The 15,313-nt window shown below is 44.2% G+C and overlaps 1 protein-coding gene across 7 annotated transcripts in view; it reads right to left on the bottom strand.

The window, feature by feature from the left end:
- Positions 1-15,313, bottom strand: part of Wdfy2 (WD repeat and FYVE domain containing 2) — a 277,243-nt gene that overhangs the window by 19,746 nt on the left and 242,184 nt on the right. For 5 of the 7 annotated variants that reach the window (XR_261449.2, XM_013515763.1, XM_013515761.1 and 2 more), the window contains 3 exons: positions 11,298-11,399; positions 10,323-10,453; positions 7,504-7,612 (listed from right to left, as the gene is read on the bottom strand). Coding sequence is in view for 6 of the 7 variants with exons in the window: in XM_013515763.1 (XP_013371217.1) it covers positions 7,504-7,612; positions 10,323-10,453; positions 11,298-11,399 (342 nt within the window). In the remaining variant the exon portion in view is untranslated. Of the gene's footprint in view, positions 1-297; positions 6,628-6,658; positions 6,915-7,503; positions 7,613-10,322; positions 10,454-11,297; positions 11,400-15,313 lie in introns of those variants that run through there. The other 2 variants (XM_005387606.2, XM_005387607.2) reach the window with 2 other exon arrangements.

The raw sequence follows: 15,313 nt of genomic DNA, 5'->3' as shown, positions 1-15,313 counted from the left end.
CTCAGGAGTTTTGAAAGGGGCTTTTCCTACCTCTTATAGTCTTTTTTTCCTAATTTGGAAAGTTTATGAAACACAGTAGCTGAGTTACATGAAGATAAGGGCCACACGGGCACAGCCTATGTCTCACCCGTGTTTCCAGACGATGGTTCTCCTTGAGGTCTAGACAGCCAGATGCAGAAGTAATCTGCGTAATTCCCCACCCTACCTACCCCGACGTGTGTCAGAACCCACAAGGGTAGCACCAAACCAGTCTACTGGGGTGTGTGGCCCCACGTAAAAGCGCTAATGGGAACGTAATTGCAGGCAGGTGTTCACAAACATTTATTTTAAACCACAGGGCCAACTCTGCACAGAGAGCCTTACACAGGTAATGGCTACACGTACATTAGAGGTTAGACGCAGCACAGTGGGAAGCTGAGCAGAGTGAAAACATTCATTATGTTCAGCAGCATAGGATGAAGGACTGGATACAGACATGTCATCACAGGACACCCTCGTACAGTACCGCCGCATCACATTCAGGAGGTCCACGTCAAGACTGTTGGTGTGGTTGATGGGATCCAGCAGCAAAGGACAGGGCAACTGCCAGAGGAGTTCTGCCAGAACCACCCTGGAGAGAGCTGTTTTAGCTTCAGTCTTACTACATTCAGCCTCAGCCCTGGAGAATCTCATTTCAGAAAAAGAAAGCTAGCTATGAAGAACAAGCCCACTGCAGCCAGGTCCAGACGTGGATCCAGCCTGCTGGCCGTGCCAGTGGGTGTCTGCGTCCCTGGCTACGGAGCCAGTGGTGGGTAGGCACGGACGTGGGGCCAGCACCTTCCCTGTTGTCCAGTTAATAGCAATTTTTGTACATTTTCTTTTGCAAAAGGACAGTACCTTGAAAGCCAAAGTAATTTAAAAAACAAGGCAAAGAGCAGAAGATGCCAATGAATACAATGGTTAATGGCGACACAAATATTTTAGTCTATACTTTGTCCTGGCGACTGGCAACAGGCTTCCATCACTCAGATGACAAAAAAGTATGTAAGGGAGATACTTTTGTAAAAACCACTTTCTTTTTTTTCTTTTGAGTTATAGTTTACCTTCTCATATGTTCCAGAGGACCAAGAAAACAACCTCAAAGAATCATGACTATCAAGGTCGGGTTCCAAACTTTGAATCAACATGCAATTCCCAGATACTTCCTCTCCCAAGAAAGTCAGGTAGTCTTGACTTATAAAGGTGAGTATTTTGAGGTATGTATTTATAATGAGATGGTACCAAGATTAACTTCCACCTTTATAGTTTTCTAATGCCATACCCACTAGGGGTCAGATGGAAAAATCCAGAAACCAATTCATTTGATATGGCAGAAACCATACGCATGGCAACATGCCCTCATTTGTCAGAGTGACGTCGGCCCTGTGCCGGTAATGGTTTGGGTTGGTTCGTTAACACTGACAGAATCACAAGATCTGAAGGGGCCTTAAGAAGGACTATGAATTCATCCATCCTCAAAGGCTTTATCTCCTTCTCATCATCTCTGACAAGGGTTTTATCTCCTCAACACCTCTACCTACTGTCTTATAAAAGCTTGCCTGGCATGGGAAATACAAGGGAGGCACCCCCTCCAACGTAGGGCAGACCTAATTTTCAGACACTGCTGCCATGTGCTAGACCTGAAGAAGCTTCTTGGTGGGAAGGATAACATTAAAAGACAAAATGCAAACTAAAACCCGAGGGTTGGCATTCACTTTTGGTTGTAAAGCTGAGCTAAAATTTAAACATGAACACAGACATTTCCGAATTCAGTTACGGACAAAAAGGCAAATAATGTAACAGCAAGAAATACACAGGCACTTTCGGGCGCTACCAAGAGGTACTCCTCCTTCAGCAGAGCCAGCTCTTTGGGAGCCAGGTGGCTGCCTGAGCGCTGTGTCCCCTAACTGAATTGAGAGAATTCCTTCCCTTTTGCATGGGGGGGTGCCCCGGTGGCAGACTCCTGGCATGGGCTACACGGTACAGGAAGGGCCCATTACTTCTGAGAGCAGCCTAAGGCTGAGGGGGACAGGGACTACCGGGGCGGCCGCCTGTCTGTGCCTGGCAGTGCTTCGTGTTGCACATGAATGCAACGCCGCCCCCGACTAGAACAATCTCTTCCTGCCCCAGCTGTTACTGCGGCCCAGCCTTCCCTTCTCCACAGCAGGTCAGTTAAGTGTGGCAAGCCTATAATTTAATTTAGTTAGCCATATTCTTCCATGGACTGTGCATGCATGGTCTCCAGATCCGTATCTCAGCTTTAAGTGAAAGGCAATGTGTCCGGAAAAATCCAAGCATTAGCTACCATGGGTCATTTTTAGGTACCAATTCTTGAGATTTCCCAAGAAAAGGCAGCAGGTACTAGTGCTAGCTGCAGGGTAAGCTTCTGAGTAAATCTGGCTCAGGAGACGGGGTGTGCCCTCCCTCTCCCAGGCTACGAGGCCATGGAGCACTGGTGTCTTAGTGGCTACAAGGGCTTAGGCTCCAGGCCTGCTGCTGAGTCACTTGATGTTCTCTGGCAATGCCACCTCCTGTGGTTTCTGTGTACTCCGGGCTCATGGCAGACTTCAGGCTTATCTGTGCTGTTTCTGAAGCCTAGATTTTATTCTCTGCTCAGAAGGGTCACGCTGGCTGGGGCCTCAAGCACACACCTATCATCACATTAATCACACGGTGCTGGGATGGCCCATGTACTCATCTGTGTGGGCTCTGCCTGGCCAGGAAGGGGTCTCAGACACATGGTTACCCCAGCACTGAGCTGCAAGGATCAATCTAGGTAGCTCAGTGCTCACAACTGAGTTAATTTCTATGTTTTGTAATCAAGCTGCTACATATCCACTTTCACACTGGGCAAAATTTAACCTGACATTATTTTAAAGGAGAAAAATGAGAACATTCTGGCAAAACACTTTTCTTTCACTTTAAGATATAAATCTCTGTGAACAAGTTCCCTTACATACAATTATGAAAAGGCAAAACCAAAGGAATCTCATTTAATGAATATTTATGTCCACTAACTATGACAGAGTTTACAGCCACTCTTTCGCTTAAAAGCCAAAACTCAAGCTGTAAGGATTAATGTTAAACAAAAACACATTGCATTTTTAAAAAGTGAACCTCAGAAGGTAAGGCTGAATTGTGCTACCAGAAGGACAAATGGTGATGCTCGAGAGACTCACTCAAGCCTGGCCTTCAACAGACTGGGACCCCTGGATTTCCACTTGTTTTGCTCCTGGGGTGATCCGTGGGGGAGTGTGGAAAGGAATTTACGTGGGTGAGGAACTACCATAATTGCCTCCTGAGAAGAGTACATACTCATTACTGCAATAACCACAGGGCTGGGGCCAAAAGCGGTGTCAAATACGCTTCCAATGACAAGAACAAACCGGTTCCAGAGAGCTCACTGTCTCAAGGGGCTGCAGTCACTCCTCCAGCTCATGCTGTTACTAGGTAATATTAAAAAACAATCATTCCTTGAATATTCTTTTGGATTCTCTTGTTTATGCTTCAGTTATATCTAACTGCCTGGCAATCTTTCTGCTAGGAACATTCTAGATCTCAAGATCTCTTCCAGTTTTATGACTATGATTCTCTGAATAATTCAAACATTAAAAAAAGAAATACATTATGGTTGATTGACTTCATATAAAAAATGACACAGGATTCCAAGTATTTAGTCAAACCATTTTTGCTACTATGGAGATCCACGCAGGCAGCTGCAGACTCCAGCAATGTCATTCCTTTGGGGGAATCAAGAACATGAGATTAATTTCATTCTACCAAAAAGGGAACGACTCTGAAGTGCAGGTCCGTTACTTCTTCAGCACAGCCACGGTAGGCATTATTTGCCAGAGCTGCTGTATGTTTAAACAGTACAGCAAAAATATATGTAAAGTGCAAATCCAATAGGGTATATAGTAAGAGCTATGATTTTCACCTGGACAGGAGAAAAGCCAAGTGCTGGTGCCACCTTTCACTCATAATGAATGAAGCCTGTATTTCCACAAAATGCTTGGAAGACATCCAACACCAGCACATATTTCTCTATAGGTTACAGAAATGGAGATACTTAATGCAAAATGCAAGAATTCAGTATTACAAACACACACAATTAATTTGCTAAATCAACTGTTCACCAAATTCAAGCACCCACAGAGATAAGGCGAAATCAAAGGGCAGAGCAATGGATACCTTGAAATGTCTGTGGTTTTCAATCATGATTTTCATCACTAGTGAGATTTCAACCTCTGAGTGGCTCTGTGGGCTAGACCACAGCAGTGCTGGGAGGAAGGTGGGTGGGATGAAGCACAGGGTCACGGAACAGAGAGACACAGTGTCCACGTGTGATCTAAGGGCGGCAATCAGCCTTCCAAGTGAGGTCTGAGCGCAACCGTACCTAACTGGGAATCCACACAAAGCCTGCTGGGAGCCTGAATGCCTGCCTCCCTCAAACTGCATTTCCTTCTCTATATGCAGGCCAGCTGCAGAAGTCCAGGAAGTGAAAACAGAGTGATTCATTTCCATTACCCACTTCCAGCACGCAGCTCTCTATTAATACAACATAGTTAGTGGCCACAGGTTCTAGTAATACACTACAAAACAGATAGTCTAGTATTTTAAATGCAATCCCTTTTTAAAAGCTGTCTTACACAGCAACCATGCAGAACAGACTCAGAGGAGTTCTAACAGCTCTGATGGGACACAAGCAACAGTAGCATGGAATGGGCAGTGAAGTGACAGATGGTGGTGATGTCCTTGTGTGTGCAGGCCTGTGTGCATCCTCAAGAGTGCTGGCCTCAGGTGATGGCTGCCATGTGCCACAGATACACAGGACACACACCATGGCCCTGCTTCCCAATGCTGGACCAGCAGAATCACCTCCAGGAAGCCCCATCCCCGGGGAGTGTACCGGGTCAGGGTTGGGGCGGTATCCCACTGTAACTTTCAGTGAGTATCACCAGCTAGGAAAAGCAATGAATGATTGTGAGGGGACTAAAATGCTTTCCAGGAGAGAAACAGTAACAGGGAGAATTTCTATTTCACCGAACTCCTATCTACCACCCCAAACTTGTCAAGTCGGAAGTGAACAGCCTCTGTGGAGACGGGACCCAGAGGGGGGAAAGCAGGCAAGCGACCTGTTGATCTGTGAGACTTTGTGTAACCTGGCGATCTTCAAGAGTCTTGGTGAGCCCCGAAGATTGCTGACAGGTGAGGCTCTCATGAGGTGGTATCCATATAAAGGGCACAAATTGGGGCGGGTACCTGGCACATGCTTGCCACTCATTTTAATTCTCTTTTTACACTGAAAATAGGGTTTTAAAAAAGGACCTCAGTATCCTGAGGTGATCATTTATCAAGTTTGATTGGATTCCCTTAGAAGTAAGAATCCCTGTTCATTTTCTGAAATCCTTTTATGTCCCCAATAGGAACCCAGCAGGAGCTGTAGCATTCAGTACCTATGCATCTCAGATCACACACAGTCTCAGGAGGAAAGTGTGCAAATGTTCGGATGACATACAGTAAGATAAAATATTTGTCAAATTTGAAGGGTAAGAAAATATAGATGGTTAGGACAGAGAGCAGGATTACAATCTTATAGTAATACATGTTCCAGTTCAGAGATAATGTTGCACAGAAAACAAATCTTAAAGACATTTATTTTTGGAGCTTGTAGGTTTTTGCTCTGAATGGTTTAAGTAAGAGCTATGTAAAAACAAAACAAACAAAACAAAACATAGCAAAGCAAAACAAAAAACACCCTAACACGTAAGAGGCTCAGGAGGCCCCAGCTGATGCTAAGTGATCCAGGCACTGATGGTTGCAGCTGTGAGTTCTAACCATCTACTTCTGGGGTGACGATGGTGGGAACATCTTTCTCACAGCATTTTCTAAAGTGGGAAACACACAAACCTGAGGCAGAAACACGAAGTCACTTCTACGTGAGGACATGAACGGGTCAGACAACGGAGACGGATCATTCTTTAGGTAATTCAAGAAGCTGGCTGGTGGAGCCATACAAATGCTTTTCCTATCTCTCCACTGAGAAGAAACGAAAGCATGAACACTGGGAATAAACACATAAATACACAGACTCTGGCAAACAGCACAGAGGGTGCAAGTAGGTGAAAGAAGAGAAGCAAAAGATGCTGGCCATACGCCACAGTGAAGAAGACGTGGAAACTACAATGACCAAAATACTCTGAACAGATAGTTCTCGTATTTCTCCAACACACAAAGCAACAGGTAAAATGGAGGGCTGGAAAATATAAAAATTAAACACCCCACACAGATGTTTTCAGCATACTTAAAGAATGTGGGAAAACAATGTAGCATAGCCAGACTGTAGAAACCATTTGTTAAAAAAATATCTTCTTTATATTTTATGAACAAGTGGAAAAGTCCCTGCGAATGTTCTTTTGCTCTTCACCACTGACTGCGTAGGTAAGACGCGCGTTCCCCTAGGGTCTTTACTTTCTCTTACTTCTCACAAGTCTGCTTTGCTTTACTTCTCCAGTATCATTTGGATTAAGACAACCATTTCTTTAGTACATACTATCTTTCTGATTCCTAGGACAGTCATCAAGACACTACTGGGGTCATATCCCATAACTGTAAAAAGAAGAAGAAAATACAGTGTAAACTAAAATCAGATTATATTGAAGATGAACAGTCCTTACAATTCAAGTGAAGTTTTTTCGTTTAACAAGCGACTGCATACCCTCCTAATATGACTCTGTACAGCTAAAAAACATGAAAAGGGCGGCCTGAAATTTAATCCAGCTGATGCAGAATAAATGCGTATCAGGTTCATTAGGAGGAAGGGAACTAACGTATGTTGGACCCTCAGCTTGTGCTGTGTTCTTCCCACATCTTCTCATTTAATCTTCTGAACAATTCTATAAGACATCAAAAATCAAGGAACTGGGGCTCTCAGGGTTTACTTCAAACTTGCTCGAAGTCACACAGAGGGTCTCAAAGGGGGTTATTAGCCACTGCATCTTGCTGCTGCCTCCAAGAATGGCATGGGAAGGACACAATCTGCTGTGGCACTGAGTCCTTGTGGTCTACCACAGTCCTCAGAGAGGCCCTGGATGAACACTCTTGGATTAATTGATCTCAGTGGGAGAGGATCTTGTTTATTAGCCGTGGGCTTATTCAAGTCCTGCCTTTCACGCAGCGCTCAGCTCAATCCCACCCACTTCCCAACCCGACCCCTTCTCTAGCGCCACCATTTCCCTATGGTGAACTCTTAAGGTTATTCTTACCTGTACCACTCTTCTGATGGCTGCATATGTGCTCTATTATTTTTTTAAAAAGATTATGTCCCCAGTAGACTATTCATTCCTCACAGCTAGAGACATGCATATAGCAGGCTTTCAGAAAAGCTCACTTCCAGTGATAACTCCTGAGCAGAGCCTCACACGTTCCTGGTGTCCCTTTCTATGCACATAGGGCCATGAAGGGAAAGCGCAATGCAACGGTTACCTTAATGACTTTGTCAGTTCCGGAAGTCAGTAACCATCCCCTGGTTGCGTCAAAATGCACATGCACGATGTTATGTTTACTGTCATGGAAGGTCGCCGTGGGTGCACGCCTGGAAGAACAAGGGGAGAGGAAGGGGTGGAATATGAACTATGGAGATCTGGGATGCTATTGGGCTCTACATTTTTAGGCTATCGGCTAAAACTGCCTCACTGTTAGAAATGCTTCCAAGATTGCCTTTTTTCCCTGCTGAACTGTTATGATTTAAAAAATATAACGAAGTAAAAGAATTCTTGCAGTCCCCAAATGGGAAAGAGATGCGGTCTCCAAAGGTCCTCCAGGAGACTGTGCTGAAGATGAAGCCATCTGGACCCACGCTTTTGGGAAATGTTTTTAAAAAACCACAGTGCTTTTGAAAAGTTTGTGCTCATAAGAAAGGACTTGCTGGTCTCCAGAAGGTTTCAGTTTTCAGAAAGAGCTAAGCTGCTTTACCTAAGAGGCAAATATTCTCAGTTGCCCAGTGCTCCACTGCTGCCTGTCAGTCCTCCTAGGACCTTAGGTCTCCCTGGGCTATTTAATTTCTAGAAAGGTGCTTGCTAAGATGCCTAATATCCTACTGACATTCTATTTGAAGGTTATCCTTTCATTTTCCTTTTTTTCACTGGTGTAACTGCAGTTATACCAGTTTTTCTGTAGTATTCTAAATCTTCTATAAGCAAAACAAAACAAAAAATACATAAACAAACATCATTTGCTTTCTTTTCTTTTTTGCACTGCTGTTCTTCCTTCCTTCCTTCTTTTCTCTTCTTTTCTCTCTTTCCCTCTCTCTCTCTCTCCCTTCCTTTCCTTCCTTCCTTCCTTCTTTCTCTCTTTCTTGGAATCAAACGCACGACCTCACACTTGCCAGGCAGGCACTGTGCCACGGAGCTATATCCCTGGCCCCTTTCTTTTCTCACTTTCCTCATCCCAGTTGTTCCTTCCCATTGAGCAGTTTCTTTCCCAGTTTTATTTACTCTTTCAGGTTCTTACACAAGGGAGACAATATGATGTTAACACATGTGGGTGGGTCTGTTTTATCTCTCTTATGAGTATGGTCTCTAGTTGCATCCATTCACCCATAAAAGCCTCAAATTTATCTTTTCTTTCTTTTTTCTCGAGTTAAGGTTTCACTATGTAATTCAGGCTGGCCTTGAACTTACCATATAGCCCAGACTGGCCTTGAACCTGCAGCAATCATCCTGCCTCAGCTTTCTGAGTGCTGGGACTGTAAGCATGCACCCCCATGGCCAGCATACTGTGTATTTTTCAACCAATGCTTTTTTTAAAAGTGCGAGGCCTTGCTGACTGCCTAGGTGCTCAAGAAGCAGTGCCAATACTTCATGAAGCAGAGGTGGGAGACACAGTGAGATGTGAAGGGCGAGGGAGGCTGCAAAGCAGATGGCTACTCCCTATCACAGTCCAAGGGTCTCACCACTGCACTAGTTGCTCAGAAGATGGGAGTTTTTTTTTCCCTTTTCTTCAGCTAAGTCTGTAGGACAGATCTTCAGTATGCTAAAAATGATCACACTCAAATCTTCAAAAGTAAAAATGTAGGCTTAATCTTCGAGTTCCTTAGACTTTCTGGTCTGTGCCTTTATATAATAAAGAACTCAACTAGACTATCCCTAAGGTCTCTGGCAGCTGTCTGTTTAATAAAAACTTACTAATTTCATCACGTATGATCAGTGGAAAATAATTAATGAACATAAGTGCCTACTTATATACAGGTATCTTAATTTATATTTGATAAGGGTAAACAAGAATATTTAAAATGATTTGACTACATTGGGAGGACTGGAAGACAAATCACCTAGGAGACCGATCCTCCTGCACCTCAGTTAAGGGGAAGCTCGTTCAGAGCATTCTGTTTGCATTGAAGGAGTCTTCAGTTAGCCAAGATTAAAGAGAAAATGCACCTCCTTCCAGAGCACACCTAAGGTCCTAGGAGGACTGACAGGCAGCCAGTGGAGCAGTGAGCAACTGAGAATATTTGCCTCTTAGGTAAAGCAGCTTAGCTCTTCCTGAAAACTGAAACCTTCTTCTGGAGGTTAGCCAGGCCTGATTCAAATCCTGCAAACACACCAGCCTGGGCTACAAAGTGAGTCCTAGGCCCCCACACTCCCGGGCAATTCTCAGTGAATGAGCAACAGAAGCATTTACTGAGAGAGCCTCTGCAATTGGTTCATAAACTTGATTCTTTCCATGATTCTGGTCGCAAACCAAGTCGGAGAAGAACTGAATCAAATTCAGTGGTTAGGTTCAATGTTGACCTTATAGGGAAATTTGATTTGGTTCTCGTCCAGTTTGGCTTGTGCCCAGAATCTTGGAAAGAATTAAGTTTGTGAACTGAGGTACCACTGTACTTTAAATGAACATACGCTAGGGATTAAAAAGAGCACAGAGATGAGGTGGGCATGGTGGTGGACCCCTACAATCCCAGCACTCTGGGAGTGGGGCTGAGGCAGAAAGATAGGAAGTTCAAGCCCAGCCTGTACAACTTGGTGCAGTAGAAAGATCCTGTCTCAAAAGCAAACATAAAAAATGCCTGGGGATGTAGCTCAGTGTGAGACACACACACACACACACACACACACACACCCACAGGCAGAAATTCTTGTATTCTCTCTTTATCTATCTGTCAAGATAACACAAATCTCTTGGTGGTAAAGAAGGACTTTTATCACTTGCAGTGGTCTGTAGCTAATCCAGCAGGAATTGGGGCCATCCAAGGCATGGGTGGCTCCCTTTGTAACCAGGAGAATCCTGCAGAAAGTGGAACTCACTCTTCATCTGTGATGGCCTCGTGACAGCTGTCACAAACCCTCACTTCGAACTCGAAGCCCATCAAGGGGATGGAGGAGCGCTTGGAGCTGCACTTGCCGCAGACGGCTTTCCCACACTTCCGGCAATGGTGCTGGAGCAAGGAGAGAAAACAGAGGTGGCTATGGCTGTGCAGGAAATGGCACACTCAGCTGTGATCACTTGAGGTGAGGACGCAAGGCAAGACTGCCCTAGAAACCTCACGGGAGCGCACCAGATACCTTCTCTTTCTGGGCTGTGCGTGTCCGGACTGAGGGCTGCTGGAGACACACCTGATGGTGTGTGTCACCTCCCCTAGTCCGCTCTCCACCCTCCCTCCTTTCCCATGACCGTCCCTGTGACTACAGAGAACCCAGCAGTGTGGTCTTAAAGCCAGGTATGCTGAGGAAGTGCTATCTCCAGAGATTATGCTGCTGGCTGAAGGAGAAGTGGAAGAATCCTCATTCAACCCACTGCCTATGTCTTTGGCTATGTTTAACTGCTGTGACCTTTGGATTTCCTTGGGAAAGACCAAGCTGAACCACGGGATCGGACTGGAAATGATATACTATAAGCAGCTCTAGATAACTAAAGCCAAATCAGGAGGAGGGAAAGTGTAACAATTAAGAAGACATAAATACCGCTTACATAATTTCATGGTTTGGACCAATGTGAGCTAAGCATGACGCCTCTTAATTTTAAGGTGCATTTCAATAGATGCCATTAGAATTCTAAAGCTGTGTTCCTCAACTACTTACTGGAAACAAACTGCTGCTGACACTGAATCTAATAGGAATGAGTTACAACAAAGGGGGCGGGTATATAAACAGGCAGTCACAAGAGGACTCCAGGATAATACTTTACCCCTACCTACCACAACTGCCACCCAGGCATGCTATTTCTTCTAAGATTACCAAGTTAAGTTATTTCCACCTTGACGAAACATCCAAATCACCCACCTGTCTTAGGCCAATTTTCTTACTGTCCCACATTTGCTTGAAGTTCCAGAAAAAAGGCTGATCACACTTTTGGCAGGAATCACTGTCCAACCACTCAGGGGTCTGACCAAATAAAGCACATAACAGGTCACAGTGAGAAGCAGTGTGGACAAAGGAACAGCTGACACTGATGAACCTTCTGGGATCAGGATGCATTTAGCCTAAACAGCGGCGTGGTTTCTAAGCGAATCATCCAAAAAATATTTACTCAAAGTCTGTGTGTCAGGTCCTAGGGACGGGATGTGGTGGTAAACACGTTGTGGAGCTTACAGTTTATCAGAGAAGGCGGGTCATGAAAATATTATTCAGAAGTCTGAGTGAGCGAAGGCCTGAGGACAGGCACAGAGTGCTACGGTAAAGGTAAACAGAGGGCTCTGACCAAGGCTGGTGCTCTCGGGGAGAAGGGAAGTCCGCTGAGACCTGAGGACAGACAGGAAGAGGCCAGGGAAAGGGGGCCGAGAGCAGCTCAGGCTGGCCAGAGGACATGCGGGGAATGAGGGATGAGGCTGGAGGTTTGGGCTGTACGCTCAAAGGTTTGGGCTTTACTCCACTCTTGGCAGCCATGCTGGAGATTTAGGCTGTATCTCATATGCTTGGACTGACTGTAACTACATGTGCTCTGACTGTACAGTGATGTCCAAGTGCACACCGCACACACACACGCACACGCACACACACGCGCACACACACACACGCACACGCACACACACACACACACACACACGAAGCCTGTGTTAGAGCGGTATAAGCTGACCATCGTGCACACTTGAGGAGGCTAGTAGTCCACTGTTCGCTCACGGCAGGGCCCCACAGGCTGTGAGACTCTGCTTCTTGGCTTCTGGGTCACACTATATTCCGGCTTTGTTCATTATTTCCCAGTCCTGTCACATGTAACCCACACTGTGTCAGACACTTTTCAAAGTATGCCCTGTGTAAAGCTATTGTTTAGTAAATCGGTATTGATTATGTAGATGGTGACTACATTTGCTTCCAGAGTTCTGTATCTGATTCTGCAGAATTATAGTTTGTAATCAGATTTAGGCTCATTAAGAACTTCTTGTGAAAAAACAATCAACAACTAACTTCACATATTTTTCTTTTTTGTTTTTTTTCTGGTACCGGGAATTGAACGACCTCGCGCTTGCCAGGCAGGTGCTGTGCTGCTGAGCTAAATCCCCAGCCCCTAACTTTACATATTAAAAACTATATTATTAATGTTTGCAAGAGGAAGTCATTTCCTTCCATACAGCACAGAACCTGATGAGCCCTGAAAAATATGCCCAACCCTAGGGTTTACCAAAAGTGTATTCCGGGAGCATCTTACTCAATAGACACTTTTAAAGAGGGCTGGAATCAAACAAGTTCGAGAAATGCTACATAAAGAGCATTCCAATCCCTCTAGACATTCACAGGGGACAATATTGGGTAGAGGCTCCGGAGATTTTTGTTGTTGCTGATATGACCCTTTTCTAAGGGAGATGTGCTCTGGATACATTTTTAGAAACATTTTAAGAGTTCTATTGCTGGTCTATTTCACTAAAACCAAAGACAAAGAGTAAGTCTTGATTTATTTTGTAATCTTCATTCTATATTCCATTTGAAGACAGATTTGATATAATAATACAAGGTTTTTTACCTAAGACAACATTTTATCACCCGAACAGTTATCTATGCTATCCTTTTTCAGACCATATGATGCAGGACAATCAGGGTAATTTGAAGAAAGAAGAGAGAGGGAATCTAGTGTATTGTTGGTATTTTATACACGTCCTGATTTTGCCATGACCCGAATGCTGATGCTATCCAAATTTCTGAAATGAAAACCCCCAAGAAAAAAAGAAGAAACAAAAACTTATTTGTTCTACAAATAAATTCAGTGATGCTTACAGTTAGTAATCAAATTTGGGCTAAGAACTTATAGTGAAAAAATAACTGGCAACTCACTGTACATAATAAAACCATATTATTATGCTCCTTAGAGAACTGAGGGAGTGTATTAATATTTATCTAAGAAATAATTTCCCTAATATAACCTTATTACCACTAAAATTATGTTATTAAAACAAATATTTAAAGGCATGGAAAATGGTCAATATACAATGAATGAGAAAACCTCCATTTAGGAAGTAGTACCTAAGGCACAAAATGATCAGGCTAGAAGAAGATATTTACTAAATCCACATAACTAACAAAGAGCTCCTGCAGATATATACAATATACAAAGAACCCCTGCAAAACAATAAGAAAATGACAAGAAACTCCTGAAAAATTGGCAAGAAGATACGAGATAGGAACATGTTAATTCATTGACAGGGAAGGCAAAAAAGCTAAGTATTTTTAAAAAGCTCAAATTTACTGTTGAGCAGAAAATGCAAATTAAAACGAGATACTATTTTACCATCTCCAGAAGGTCAAAACCAGAAATGGAGTAACAATGTCTGTTGGGGAGATTGTGAGGCGTCAGGGCAGGAAACTCCATGTCTCCCACTACAAGTATAAATGGACACAGCCTTTTGGTTACTTAGCAAAATCATGAATATGCCCAGACTGATCTCACAATAGGTCTATTGGGGAATTGTAAGGGTCATCTGGATGCTATGTAAGTGTGCCACCAGAGTTTCTGGCAATCTATGTGTCCTTTGCTTGGGGAACAGAGCTAAAATGGCACTGCTACATATTATGGGATCTTATGCAGAAGTAGCCCAAGACACATACAGCAGGATGTGAAGAGCTCAGAAAGGGTCCCAGGGGAAAAGCTGGAAACAAATACGGGCTTGTAGTACAGCATCATGTATGCAAACTTTAACACACACACACACACACATACACACCCTTGTTTAAACACACATCAAATGCAGCACAGTGGGTCTGTGAGTATCTGTGATGAGGAATTTGGGAAGGAACAGGAGAGAAGAAAGAAAAGTAAATCAGCATATATAATAGGATTTCATTTTTTTTGTTAAAAAGATTTTACATGTGTAGAAAAGAAATCTAAGAGCGGGGTGTGGTGGCATATGCCTGTAACCCCAGCACTTAGGAGGCTGAGGCAGGAGTATTGCTGTGAGTTTGAGGTCAGTGTGGGCTACATGATGAGTTCAGGGCCAGCCTGAACTGGGTAGTGAAACCGTCTCAAAAAGACAAAAAGAAAAAAAAAAAAAAAAGCAAGGAAAGGTGTGTGTCAACAAGTTTCTGGGTGGTGGCGTTGTAAGTCACTGACCGGCTATTTGTGAATGCGTATTCTGTAACTTTTCTACAAAGCACATGTATTACATACAACACATACTTTTAAAAAATGATGTTTGAAAGCAGGTGTAGTGGTGCATGCCTGTGTACCGAACACTTGGGAGGCTGAGGTAGGAGGATTGCCACAAGTGTGAGGCCAGCCTCAGCTACACAGTAAGTTCAAGGCCAGCCTGGATTCAATAGTGAAACTTCCTCAAAAAAATCAAAACCATAAAAATGATGAAATAAATATGATGTTTGAATAAGTGGATTTTATTAACAGAATGGACAAACACATGTTGTACGGAGCAGTCTCCAAGGTTTTCCTACCAGGGATCAGCTTCGCGGAAGACAATTTTTCCATAGGGTGCGCCTGGTGTGAGTGAGGGTGAGGGGCTGATTTAAAGGAGCAAGCAACTTCGAGCCCCTGCGTGCAGCTCGCAGTGGGGTTTGCGCTCCTGTGAGACCCTAACAGCACTGCAGATCTGACAGGGGCGGAGCTCATGGGGTAACAAATATGGAGAGTGGCTGTGATCTAGATGAAGCTTTGCTGGCTGGCCTGCCAGTCACCTCCTGCTGTGTGGCTTGATTCCTAATGAGCCTCAGAGGGGAGCTGAGCCCTGACCCAGGGGCTGGGACCTCTGTTGTACAGGACGTCAGCCGCATCTGCATCCAGCCACCCTCCTGTCACCTGTCCCTAACCGTCCTCTATCCGCCATCCTCTCACCCCCGAGTGCCGCTCACCTGCTCAGGAG

This window comes from Chinchilla lanigera, unplaced genomic scaffold, assembly GCF_000276665.1.
Source record: "Chinchilla lanigera isolate Chin_1 unplaced genomic scaffold, ChiLan1.0 scaffold00030, whole genome shotgun sequence".
NCBI lineage: Eukaryota > Metazoa > Chordata > Mammalia > Rodentia > Chinchillidae > Chinchilla > Chinchilla lanigera.
The sequence above is the reverse complement of the archived record's forward strand: the minus strand, read 5'-3'. Positions and strand labels throughout refer to the sequence as shown.